At 39.9% G+C, this 13,805-nt stretch overlaps 1 protein-coding gene across 1 annotated transcript in view; it reads left to right on the top strand.

The window, feature by feature from the left end:
- The window catches only part of EGFLAM (EGF like, fibronectin type III and laminin G domains), a 191,857-nt gene that overhangs the window by 130,067 nt on the left and 47,985 nt on the right, over positions 1–13,805 (top strand). The window contains exons 8-13 of the mRNA XM_006156308.2: positions 3,273–3,388; positions 4,560–4,878; positions 5,497–5,597; positions 7,009–7,109; positions 9,078–9,222; positions 12,624–12,813. Coding sequence (XP_006156370.1) covers positions 3,273–3,388; positions 4,560–4,878; positions 5,497–5,597; positions 7,009–7,109; positions 9,078–9,222; positions 12,624–12,813 — 972 coding nt within the window. The remainder of the gene's footprint in view (positions 1–3,272; positions 3,389–4,559; positions 4,879–5,496; positions 5,598–7,008; positions 7,110–9,077; positions 9,223–12,623; positions 12,814–13,805) is intronic.

Raw genomic sequence — 13,805 nt, 5'->3', positions numbered from 1 at the left:
AAATCCACATAGATGGACTTGAATGTTCAGCTGATGGGTGGGTTATTTTAAGTAAAATTGTAGGGAATTGGTGCAGAGGTGAGAATATTACCACCATTGTCCTATCTCACCTCCGTGAAGATATGATGAAACACCTGAGTACAGTTTTTCCATCTTGTCTCCAAATCATCTGCTGACTACATTTCTTTCTTCCTAGTCCAGAAGACTTCTGGTCAATAGTGTGCACTGTAGCAGAAATGGTTTTCTGTCATTTCCTTCAGCTCCATTTTCAGTCTGCTTGCCATTTTTCTTAGAGGAGTGGGATGGTCTGAATGTCCCCCAAATTTACACATTGAAGTCCTGATCTCCAATATGACAGTATTAAGAGGTGAGACTTTGAGGAGGTGATTAGATCGTGAAGGTGGAGCCCTCGTGAATGGGATCAATGTCCTTATTAAAGAGGCCCAAGGGAGCTCATTGCCCTTTCTACCATGTGAAGATTCATAGAAGGTAGGAAGGACGACTGCCCTTGTCATACCCAAGATCTGCTGGTATATTGGACTATCCAAGTTCCAGAATTGTAAGACATAAAGTTTTGTTGCTTATAAACTACCCAGGTTTGGTCTCTTTTGCTATAGCAGCCCAAATGAATAAAAACAAGGAGGGTGAGTTTGTTTTTATGAGAAAGGCATTTGGCTTAGCTTTTTCTGAAAACAGGGTGTTTTTAAGTTCAGTTTATGTTTTTATGCTGTTTTTCTTTTCCTTTTTCATCAGTCATCCAGATATTGAATACCTAATAACTAATGGTCATCAGCAAACTACTGAAGTTGACTTTTGTTACCAAGGTTGTTACTGATCCAGAAGCTGGTGCCTCGTATGCCCAGTTTTTAATTAGTATAGCTGTCCCCACAGATATTGACATCCAGAGATGCTCAAGTTCCTTATATAAAATGGCATAGTGTTTACCTACAACCTATATACTTTCTCTTGTGTACTTTAAGTCATTTATAAATTACTTACAATACCTGCAGTGTAAATACTAGTAAATAATTGCATGCTGTATATATGTTTTTCCTTTTTTTTCTTTTCTTTTTTTTTTAATAGATTTTTGCTATAGGGTGTGTGCACTCTCCAGAAAGAAAGAGAGACAGAAAATGAGAAATTGCCCCTAAAGGAGGATGACCATGATGCAATCCCTTCTCCACCATTCTCCTCTGGGGATCTTGGCATGCACACACATGCACCTGGCATGAGTTTAAGCCATCGGGTCCAGGACTTGAACTGTGATCAACTACATGAGAGTCCAGAAACATAGCCATTATGCCAACTGCTGGTCCCTACATTTATATTTTTTATTCTTGTACTGGTATTTTTATTTTTTTCTCATGTTTCATGCTGTGGGTGGCTGAATCTATGGATGTAGAGAACCAACTGTAAAAAAAGGCCTTCAAAAAGTTCATGGAAAAATGCATATGATTGAAAAAAAATGCATGGATTTCAAATATTTTTGGACCAAAATGAACTCATACTTTAATTCCAACTTCCCATAAACTTTCTTGAGCCCCCTTGTACTCCCTGTGCCAGTTCCAACCTGGCATGAGGAAATGAGGGCACTAAGGATAAGCACTTGGAAAGGCTATGACTCTTGGCTATGACATTGCCTGTAAGAAGTCCAAGTCTGAGAAAACGTGGACCAGTGAATTTTGTGAAATTTGCACATGAGTGAAAATACTAATCTGACAATCCTCCTACAACAGTTCCTTGTATTGTCTCTTAAGAGTTTTTCTCAGCTTACCTTCTAGTTCTAAAAGTGCCCATGTCCTGCTATGATTGATGGAAATGGTTGGCTTTCCAAGATACCATTTACAGTGCTTATTCTCGGGTGTGGGAGTGTTCACTACGTCTTCTATTTCTTGTTTAGAACAATTTGTAATCCTTTTTACATTATAAGTATATATATATATGATATATACACACACATATATAAAGAATATCAAAATAGTATGAACACTCACATGTACTAAGCACATCTCTTTTTTCTGAGAGAGAGAGAGAGATTTTGTTATAAGGGTGCATTCAGTCACTGGAGGGACAGAAAAAAGACAGGGAGACAGAAAGAGAGAAATCACCCCCCAGGAGGGATGACCATGCTGCAGATCCTTCTCCCCCATTCTCCTCTTGGGATTTGGGGCAAGCACACACATGTGCTCAGAATGAGTTTTAAGTCTCCAGGCCAGAACTCTAACTGCAGTCAGCAAAGTGGGAGTCCAGCACCTCAACCATGATGCCATCTGCTGGCCCCACCCCTATCTTAATAAACAGAATATTCTCTAAGGCTCCTGCCTCTCACATCTCATTCACATACCTCTTCTAACTTCCACTGGGTATTTTGGTGATTGTCATTGTCTTATGTAAGAGTGTAAATTATATTGGGATGTCGGAAATATCATGATAAATTTTTATATAGAAAAATCCATTATGACTTTTCTGATGACAATATATACATTTATTACTAAAATAATATATCAATTTTCACTTGCTGTTGATTTTTATATAAATGCCATTAAGTTCGATGTGTTCTTTTGCAATATTCATTTTCTGCATGAAATCATATGAGATTAAGCCATGTTCATGTATCAAATGCTCCTTCATTCAGTTCCCCTGCTACTCCATTCCATAATTCATTTATGCATTCTCTGATGATGGACATTTGAGACATGATTTGTTCTTATAAATAGGAGTTTGGAGTATTTTTTATCATTACCAATTCTTATGTCCTGAACCTGTTTGCACATACTCTTGGCACACAAGTACGAGAGTTTCTCTAGGTTTCCAAAGTAGGTGTGAGATTGTTGGTGTGGCTCATAAAATGTGAACATTTCTACTTTTTAAAATATTGTGGGTCACAGAATGTGAACACTTCTACTTTTCAAAATATTCTGATGTGTTTTGCAAAGTGGTCGCACCCGCTTGTACATTTAATGTGAGTGTACAAGAGTCACCATCAATCCCATCCTTGGTCATTTTTATTGCCCTACTCACATTTTTACCTATCTTGTCAATATAACATGGCAGTTCTTTCTGGTTTTAATTTTCATTTCCTTGTTACTTAAGAATGGAAAGTTTTAAAATATGTTTTGATCTTTGATGCTCCTCTTCTGTGTTGAACTCCTTGTGTGTTTCCAATGTATCCCAATCTCTGCGGCACAGCTAACTCAGTACATGGCTGAGTCGGAACAGAAAATGAGGCAGAAGCATGCATTGACAGAGGTATGATGCTTTTTTTTGTGAAGGCCCCGAGGAAGCAGGAAGTGGCCGCTATGGACCCAGTTACATCACCGACATGGGAGACAGTGAGGATGATGAGGGATTTGAAGACGACTTAGATTTGGATATTTCCTTTGAGGAGGTAACAAAAATCTCTGCTCTTAAAACCCAGGGTGTTTTTGTTTTCCTAGCAAACAAGGCAACTTAGCAAATGCACCATGAAAATTCTACTTAAAACATAAATTGGCTCATTTGCTTTCAATGCAAATTTGTCTCTTCTATTAGACCCCAGGTGATCATAAATTAGTAGTAGGGGAGTTTCAACCATGGTGATGTTCTATAGATAGCCTCTGCCTGCTGACATCATAACCTGGCAAAAAACATATCCAGATTTCCCACCAAGTGAAATTTTATATCAGGTACTATAAAGAAATGAAAAGTTCTAAAAAAAAAAAAAAAAAGTTCTAGGGACCAGCAGTTAGCGTAATGGCTATGTCACTGGACTCCCAGGTAGTCAACCGCGGTTCGAGTCCCGGACCCAGTGGCTTAAAATTCATGCCAGGTGCATGTGCATGTGTGCCCAAGACCCCAAGAAGAGAATGGAGGAGAAGGGATTGCGGCGTGGCCATCCCCCCTGGGGGTGATTTCTCACTTTCTGTCTCTCTGTCTTTCTCTGTCTGTCTGGTGAGTGCACGCGCCCTATGGGGGGGGGGGGTTTAAAAAAAACTATCCAAAAAAAAAGTTCTAGTATTATAATAACAATAAAACATATCATATAAACTTTATCACTAATTTTGGGGTAATAAAAGCCAAAGAATTTAAATTTTCTGAGCTTTAAGTTCTTTGTCCATAAATTGAGATCAGTACAATTTGTCCCATCCACATTGCAGGCTTTTGAGAAGTACCAACAACAACCATAGGGCCAGCCCTGTAGCACAGTGGTTAAGCACTGTGCATTGGGAGCTGGATCCCACAGGGCTGACTGTAGTTGGAATCCCAGACTTAGTGGCTTGAAAAAGATACCAGACACATATGTGTACATGCCCAATATTCTGACTGGATGGAAGAAATGGAGGAAAGAGATTACAGCATGACCCTGCTTGGGCAGAGGAGGGGGTTCTCTCTCTTCCTCTTGCTTTTCCTCTTTCTCTCACTGGCAGGAAAAAAAAAAAAGATAAACACCCACCTCTCAAAACAAACACAAACAAAAACCAGTGATTATAATTTTAAGTCATAAGCAACAACCACAAACACTACAGTCTGATTACCACACTCTGTGTTTATCCCAAATCTTTCTCTCTCTCTGATTTTAGGTTAAACCACTTCCTGCTACCAAAAGAGTGAATAAGAAATTTTTGATGGAACCCAAGGTGACATCTGTATCTAACCCAAAGACTATTTCCAGGCTTGTCCCCCCTACCTCAGCATCTATCTCTACAACCACAGTGGCTCTCCAGCCCACTCCAGAAGAGAGGAAGGGGAAGAATGGCATGGCCATGATGTCAAGGCTCTTCGACATGTCTTGTGATGAAACTCTCTGTTCTGCTGACAGCTTTTGTGTCAATGACTATACGTGGGGTGGCTCACGGTGCCATTGCAACCTGGGCAAAGGTGGTGAGAGCTGCTCAGAAGGTAGGTCTTTGGGGAAGGGGAGGAGAATGGTGGCAGACTGGCCTCACCAAGAGTCTAAACATGTTACCTTCTAGTTCCTTTTGTAAGATGAGTTTCTTCCTCTGTATAGTGGTCATTAAGTTAGCTACACAAGGTGAATTCTGAGGCAACTTCCATTGCTCCTAATTGGATAGCAACCCTAGTTCTATGTGTGTTAAATGTGTAGTTCTTTTGGAGCAATAATTAAATAATCCAATAGCATGTTAGGGAGGTGGGCTTTATTATTATCACACCTCTACCCAAAATTACAACTGAAATATGTGTATAAGGATAATATTTGAGTCTACTTATATTACACAAATGGACAGCTGGGAATGTCAGTGGTTTAACATCTCTGATAGTCTTTCAGGAAAGCAAGTACCAGACTCCAAAAATCCAGTTTCTTTCTAAGAATTTCAAAAGTCAAAGTTCCCATGGATTAAAATAAATTAAAAATAAGTAGACATAAAAACTAAAAAAGAAGATAGCACAATTTAGCAGATTAGCGAGGGCTTTTATTTGATGATATCTAGGCAAGATTTTTGCTTTTGAAGAAATGAGGGAACAATATTCTTTTGTGTTGTCTTTTTCCTTTTTCAGATATTGTTATACAGTATCCTCAGTTTTTTGGTCACTCCTATATGACTTTTGAACCTCTGAAGAACTCTTATCAGGCATTTCAAATTACTCTTGAATTTAGGGTAAGACAAATTAATCTTTTGATTACTATTCTTACTGAATAACTTAACACACCAATGTGCTATTTCCCAAGGGGAGAAAAGAGGAAGACAGGAAGTAGTGAGAGCAATCAAAGGTGAATATGACACAGAGCCTGTCCTTCAACTGGTGCACAAGGGCAGGAATGGTGAACACATTGACAATAATCAAGGATACCACAGAGTGGGATGGGTTTTGTATTTTACTGAATTATGTAAGCAGCTGGCCTGAAGGTTCCCCTTGAGAATATTGAGATCCTAGCTATTTTATTTCTCATAGTGACTTCTTCAAGGCAGCAATTTCAGAAGAAATGCATCCTTCATGCCCAAATCCCTTTTAAAGGGAGCTCCCATGCCTGTCTTCATTCTGATAGCTGTAACTGAACAAATAGGAAAACCATGCTATCTACAATTCTGGCATATCACGAAAGCACAATGGAGGCTCTCTGATCTGAATCAATTGCAGACCAGAATTAAATTAGTGACTTTAGCTTGAAGTGATTTGTTTGGATATCTCTGGAGATCAAAAAAAAAAAAAAAAAAAAAGGTTTGGAGTTTTGAAAAAAGTGTTTTTGGGGTAATAGCCATGATCCTAGCTATTTTATTTCTCATAGTGACTTCTTCAAGGCAGCAATTTCAGAAGAAATGCATCCTTCATGCCCAAATCCCTTTTAAAGGGAGCTCCCATGCCTGTCTTCATTCTGATAGCTGTAACTGAACAAATAGGAAAACCATGCTATCTACAATTCTGGCATATCACGAAAGCACAATGGAGGCTCTCTGATCTGAATCAATTGCAGACCAGAATTAAATTAGTGACTTTAGCTTGAAGTGATTTGTTTGGATATCTCTGGAGATCAAAAAAAAAAAAAAAAAAAGGTTTGGAGTCTTGAAACAAGTGTTCTTGAGGTCATAGCCATAGTATGATTGTCCAAGAAATAATCTGCCTTAGTCCAAGATAGCCAACATGGCTAACAGCTGGGCTGTTTTTCCGATTCTGTTCACCTAATAGATGGAAAGAATTTGCATGCCTTTAAGTGAGAATAGAATTTGATGATCATGGGCAATGTCCTCACTGTGACGTGGTCTCTGTACATGTCATACTGAGATTCTGCACAAAGACAAGTAAGGAGCAGGTCAAAGATGGTGTCCCCTTCTTCTCATCTCACTGCCATTTTTCACACTCTATTTTTGCACTATGATTTGTTTATTGAAAATGAGCCAAGTACCAGAGACTGAGTACCAGGGAATTGATTGGAGTTCATGTACTTGCCCCTTTGTAAATAGGATTGCAAAGGAGAATGGTCAAGTTTCATATTCATGCATGTCTCTAGGTGGCTCTTTATGGTAAAGAAGATGCTCATTGTTCTTGTGTCTTTTGTTTGCATAATAACAGGCTGAGGCAGAGGATGGCTTACTGCTCTATTGTGGAGAGAATGACCATGGGAGGGGTGATTTCATGTCCCTGGCTATCATCAGACGTGCCCTTCAATTCAGGTAATTCCCACCAAGAGCTCCACAAAGTTTGAACAAACAATCCTGTTACCTTTGCATTTTTATAATGTGAATAAAAATATATACAGGATGAATTCCAGTAGATAAAGGAATGGTGTGTGTAAGATGAGCATGGACCAGTTTACCAAATACTAGAATATCAGGATTGTAGTACAGCTTTTGAAACTTGAGTTTTGGAACCTTAAGAACATTCATTTATGCAACAGCAAATGTTTCTTGAGCACCCACAGTATACCAGGCACTGCTGTAGGTCCTAGAGATGCAGAAGTAAGCCAAAGAGATAAAGAAAATCCGTTATCTCTTAGAACTCTAGTGCAGGTGGTGGGAAGAAGGTTGGGATCGTCTCGTGGCAAATACAGCTGGTTGCCATGGAAAAGAGAAAGGAAATCTACAGACTCCTAGGGATTTATAAAAGCTCCACCCCATCCTTGTCTTTCCCTGGGGCTGTATAAGCTGTTGGTCTTGCCTCCTCTGCCCTGGTCACTTTTCTTCCAATATACTCTGGAAGCGACCTTTAGCTTATGTATGCTTATGAGGGACCAAGAAGGGCAGACTTATGTGGAGGTGCAGTGTTTAATCACCCTTAAGGATGTGTACACAGCACCTGTTTGTGAGTGACCAGTAGACATCAGCCTTTTCCTTTGCCACAGTGCACTGGCTAAGATCCTAATGGCACCATTGTCTGACTACTGCCTGACCTTCAGCAAATGATATAACCTCTCCAAGGCTGTGCTTTCTTATAGAGCTATTGTGAGGATTGGATGAGTTAAACCATACAAGTGCTTAGAGCTACACCTGACCCATAGTAAGCATTCAATAAGCATCAACCATTATTATCTTTTTTTTATGATTTCAACATAAAAAAGTAGTTTGGGTTAAATTGTAGAAAACTTTCAGCATCCATTCAGGCTAGAAAATGGGTCTCATTCTTTGTTAAATAATTTTATTAATGGAAGTTTGATATTAGCCACCAAGATCTGGGTTGGTGGTTCTAAGTTTGTGGAGCTTGAAAATGTAGTGGTTCTGATTGACAGTCAGTAGAACTGCCAGTTATTAGCTGGTAGTAGTTCTCCAACCCTGCAACTCCTATGGAGTGATTCTGATGTTCCCTCAGGTAAGCCTGTTGACCCCATGCCTCTCTATTAAAGATCATGAGACAAAGAAGCCCAGAGAGGTGGGCTGCAAATCATGCAAATCTTAATACGGACAATGCTGGTCATGTGTCATCCCCAGGAGGCAATCTCAATTCATACATAAGATGCGTGGTACCTATTTGGGAGCTACTAGAAAGGAACAAAATTCTACGTATCAGACATCATGACCAGTGGGCACCCCTGAGCTTTGGGATGTTGGGAAAAACAAACAAACAATGAAACAAGAATAATGCAGCCACCGAGGAAGCTCCTCCTCTGTCCCACACCTCCTATGGGAGTCTCACCTGTATTTGAGCACAGCTGCGTACAGATGGCAGAACTGACAAGTTTGCCAAAATAAGTGTGAAGACCTGGATTTTTACATTTTATTAATATCGCTGAGCCTAACATTTGTGAGATGAAGAAAGTCCTTGGAGAAATCCCAGGAAGCAGAGTGGTCCACTTTCTAACTTGCTGCACCTCGAATCTACTTTAAACATCTTGCTATCTTTGAAAAAGAGGGGTCAGCATTTGTTGCCCATCATTTTTTAAGCCGCAGAGAGAATCAGGTTAAAGAAGATCCTATGTTGAAAGATTCCAAGGACAGATTAATGAAAACTAGAATGAAATCATCTTAGGGAAGAGGCATCTAACTGTTCTGTGAATAGATTTAAATAGCTCTTGATATTCATAGATGTAACTGAACAGATTAACTGTGGGAGGAGCTATTACCCTGGAAGTGATGTCAATGGAGTTGGAAAACATGAGTAATGATCTGATTGATCAAAGAATCTTCTTTTCCTTCCCTCTCTTTCAGGTTTAATTGTGGAACTGGTGTTGCCATTATCATAAGTGAGACCAAAATTAAACTGGGGGGCTGGCACACAGTTACACTCTACAGAGATGGCCTGAATGGGCTGTTGCAGTTGAACAATGGCACCCCAGTGACAGGCCAGTCCCAGGTGAGTGGAACCCTCATACCTTGCCTACTCTATCTACCCAAACATCCCTTGAGAGACTGACTACAGACAGTCCAGGAAGAATTAGCTAAATCAAAGTTTTAGATGGGCTTGGTGAGACCCATTTATCATGGTGAACCCACTCAACTAAGCTTCCCGTGTGCCCCTATTCAGTCTTGCCATTCCTATTAGTTTTCAGGGCACATATCCATCCCACATCAACTGAAAAGAAAAACTGAACTCACAGTCATCATCACTATTGGGTGCACAGGTACATAATCTAGGCTTCATACCCAGGGGCATGTTCTCTTTCTACCAGAACATCAAAGCCACAGGTAGAGGAAGGCCCATATTGGAAGAATAGAACCCATTATTAGTGTCAAACATAAAGCTTGCTTTTAAGGTAGGGGTGTTGCAATCTTGTGGCTTTAAAAAATAGCCCTGAAAGGTTCACTTGGTTCAATATACAGGAATAATTCATTTATCTCCCTTTTTTAGGATTGTAGGAAGTGGTAAAATAATTCAACTTTTGGGCTACTCAGTAAATCACCTAGATACTCACATATTTGTTATGCTCTGGGCAATTTTAGGACTGTGTTTAGAATAAACAGTTTGGATTAGCAACCTGCCAAGGAACCAAGCCTGTAATTATAATCAGGCAGGTGTCTGTATTCTCTGAGGAAAATATAGCAAAAAGGAATTGTGTATATGTTTAGAGCTACCTCCTTGCTTGGACTCTTCATTTGTTGGCAAGACATGTTAAATAAAGAGCCAAGCTGTGATGATCCAAAAGAGAAAAAGGAATTAAAAGAAAAAAAAAAGTACTAATTTGGTCCCCAGAGGTTCCAAAGGGACAAAAAAATCCAAATGTGAATCTAGGGAGATTGCTTGTTGTCCATATTGCTAGGAAAGGAAAAGATTGGGTGAATGACTATAGAGTCACATAAATGCCTGAACAAAAACCTAACATGATAAAATGAAATTTGGAGAAATAAATCTTGAACTTGGGTCCAAAAGGATGCAGAATCTATAGTAGAAGCAACACATGAAAACACATAATGGTGTCAAACAAAGATGTTCAATAAAGGATAACAAAGTGGGTTGTGTGGTAACAGCACACCAAGGAAATTATAGGTTGTGTTAATAGAAGCATAGCCTGTAAACAAGAATGGTGACAATTTTATCCTGTTCTGGTGATGATATGATAACTTCCAGTGATTCTAATGATGACACTAATCCTTTGATAGGACTGCATTCATATCCGTGATCACATTTTCAGAGAGCCATAGACTAACTGCAGCATGTTCAAGGGCCAGAAAGATGACTGGAAAGCCCTTCAAAGATTGATTGAAGGAGCAATGTTTACTTTGAAAAGATGAAGGCATGGGTGGTGGCTTTTCATCATAGAGTCAGATGCAGAGACTTGAGGGAGAAGGAGTTATTCTGTGGACCGCCAAGGCTGAATAATGGGAAGAGCCTCAGGGAGAGTAATTTTAGCTTCACCTAATCATACAAAGTTATACAGAGGTACAACATATTTCCTCAGGAGATAGTTCCCTGTCCTTCAGAGGTATTCGAGGATAACTTGCTGATATGGACATACAAGGAACCTGACAGCCAATGAGAACTTGGATTATGAGTTTTTACATTTTTTTTTCAATCCCAAGACTCTATAATTTTATTGAATATAAGAATGGATTTTAAGAAGGATGTAATTTTATGTACACTCAGGGCGAAATTTCTTTCCATACTACTGAGACTTGTTGAGCAAGTTTTATTAGCAGGACCACAAATGTAGAATGTCTAATGAACTGGCATGGGAGATAGTGATTCCACTTTAAGTTGGGCTTCCCAGAAACAGACCTAAGATGAGGAGCCTTGTGAAAGTGGATCCTTGGGGAAACTGGAAATAGAGAGGTGAAATGGACAGGAGAAGATGAGGAAGTCAACAAGAGTGAGAACTTAGGAAAAGTTCTTCAGAATGTGGCTTCTGCCTGATCCCATAGGAGACCGCTAGAATATGGACTATACCTCTGAGTTATCTCAAACTATTAAGGCTGCCCAGGAAATACAAACTCCAGGATATTTCCCTTTTCAGCATAGGCCAGAAAAGCAATTCCAGGGACCTGTAGGCCACTTCACCAGAGAAAGGTAAAGGCTAAGGTCCAAGTCTATTTCTGGGATACTGTGAAGGGCACTTCCAAGGGCCACCTACCTCCACAGTGCACTTAATTCTCTGAGAGGATTGGGCTGTCAGGCCCCCTCCTCTGGTCCTGGGTCAGGGAACAAAACCAGAGTGAGAATGGGATCCAGGAAGTAAATGCTGAAGATGTTGATGAACTAAGCCAAGAGGGTATTTAATTCATCTAATGAAAGCAGTGTGTTGAGTGGCTGGCAAACAATCTAGTTAATCCTTAAAACCCACTACAAGTACTATAAAGCTGCCTAGCTCAGATTCAATCCACTATTAATATTTATAAAAGATTCTTATCAATTCATTAGAAAGATAAAACAATGATAAGATTTTCTATTGGCTGGGAACAGAAGTTTAAAAGATTTATCTTTCAGTAGCTTAGAGTCTGCACATTTTCTAAGTGCTGGAAGAATACCTTTCCAACACATTTTTTTTAATCCTTTATCCAAATAAATGACATATTTCAGTTAAAAAAAAAAAAAAAAAGAATGACCCAGCCCAGGGTGCCTTAATTTTGTTCCATCTAATGTTCAGCTCTATATTTTGAAACCTCAAAACCTGCAATCCAGATTGTGGCTTGATCTAAGATTGGAAATTTTCCTACCTCACTGTAATAACACTTTTAAGAAGAAAAGAAAATAAAAGGAGAAAGGAAAAGAAAAAAGTCGTATTCATAAGCAAATTTCAAAAAAATTTGCAACATTATCGCTTTGGTGATTTCCTCCCACAGTGTTTCTGGCAGTGTATAGTATAGAGGTAACTAGGATAGTAAAAGGGAAAGGGTAAGTGTGGGCCTATGTACACAGAAAATTAGTATTATCACCTTCTAAGATACAGAATAGCTCTGTGACCCGTCCAAGGTACACAGTAGGTTGGTGGCAGGACTGGAAAGAGGAAGTTGTTTTTGGAGGCCCAGCATAGTTGACTGCCTATTGGGTGGGTCTTGGCTCTGACCTCTTTTCCCTTCCTGGCATTCCAGAATCATCCTTTCTAGAGCACAGCCCTCTGAGAAGCTCACTAAGTTTCCTGTGGTGACCATGGTTTAATTTTCCAGTACAGTGATGTCTTAAAGATAAATAAATATGGAAGGAAGAATACACGGCAGTGGGGTCAGGGGAGGGGAACTGTCACTTACATCTTAACCATTGAAATCTGTTGTACCATGGTGTTGGCTTTGTTTAGTAAAGTAGAGTGTTAATTTTTCTTAAAGGGCCTGTACAGTAAAATCACCTTCCGGACACCTCTCTATGTTGGTGGGGCTCCCAGTGCATACTGGCTGGTTAGAGCAACGGGGACAAACCGAGGCTTTCAAGGCTGTGTGCAGTTACTTGCTGTTAATGGGAAGAGAATCGACTTGAGGCCCTGGCCCCTGGGAAAAGCACTCAGTGGGGCTGATGTGGGTAAGTGGCTGCCCAGGGTGTGAATTACTCTTGTAGATTGCCTTTCTAGATTGGGACAGAGAGGAGAGAAACAGCATCAGTTGCAACCCTGGGAATCTGTTTCATATAGAACTTCAGGAGGGAGGTGGCCCCAAGAGCTGAGGTTGACCCTCTGCAGACATGTTAACCCTGAGTATGGACACTGAAGTGTGGTGGCACCAAACCCTTGGTTGTTTCTTGCTGCTGTCTTGAGTTCTTCATGAAACATGGCATGGTCTCATTGGACAAAGTAACAAGCAACCCAGTTCTTTCGCCCTTCCTCATTCAGTCCAGTGGAAAACCAACGTAATAATGCAAGAAGAGCTTTCATAAACTCTCTCCTCCTAGGAGAACTGGTCAAATTCTAAGTCTTGATCATTGTGCCAAACATTTTCTCTCTATCCTCTCATTTATTCCTTACACTAATTTTAGAAGATAGAAATTATTTTTATACCGATTTTATAGGTAAATAATCTGGGCCTTGTACAATTAAATAACTTATCCTAAATAATGGGCAGAGCTATGATTTTGTTTAAAATAGTGATATTTATTCTGTCACTGGAGGCAGCAGGTAGGTAATTCCAAGACTAGTTAATTCAGTGACTGTCTTAGTCTGCTAGGGCTGCCGTAACAAACCACCACAGACTGTGTGGCTTAAACATCAGAAATTAATTTTCTCCTAGTTCTGGACACTGATGACTAAGATCAAGGTGTTGGCAGAGTTGGTCTCTCCTAGGGCCTCTCTTCTTGGCTTGCAGACAGTGCCTTCTCGCTACATCTTCTCATGGTCTTTTCTCTGTGAGCGCACGCCCATTGGACCTCTCTGTGCATCCTGATTTCTTCTTCTTTAAGGACAGCAGTCATTCTGGGTTGGGCCCCAGGTTTATGACTTTATTTAACATTAACTGCCTCCTTAAAGGCCCTATATACAAATGTAGTCACTTTGGGATTAGGGCTTCAATCTGCAAATTTCA

The sequence above is a fragment of the Tupaia chinensis genome, unplaced genomic scaffold (genome assembly GCF_000334495.1).
Source record: "Tupaia chinensis unplaced genomic scaffold, TupChi_1.0 Scaffold000489_1, whole genome shotgun sequence".
Lineage (NCBI taxonomy): Eukaryota > Metazoa > Chordata > Mammalia > Scandentia > Tupaiidae > Tupaia > Tupaia belangeri.
This window is presented reverse-complemented; position numbering and strand designations above follow the sequence as displayed.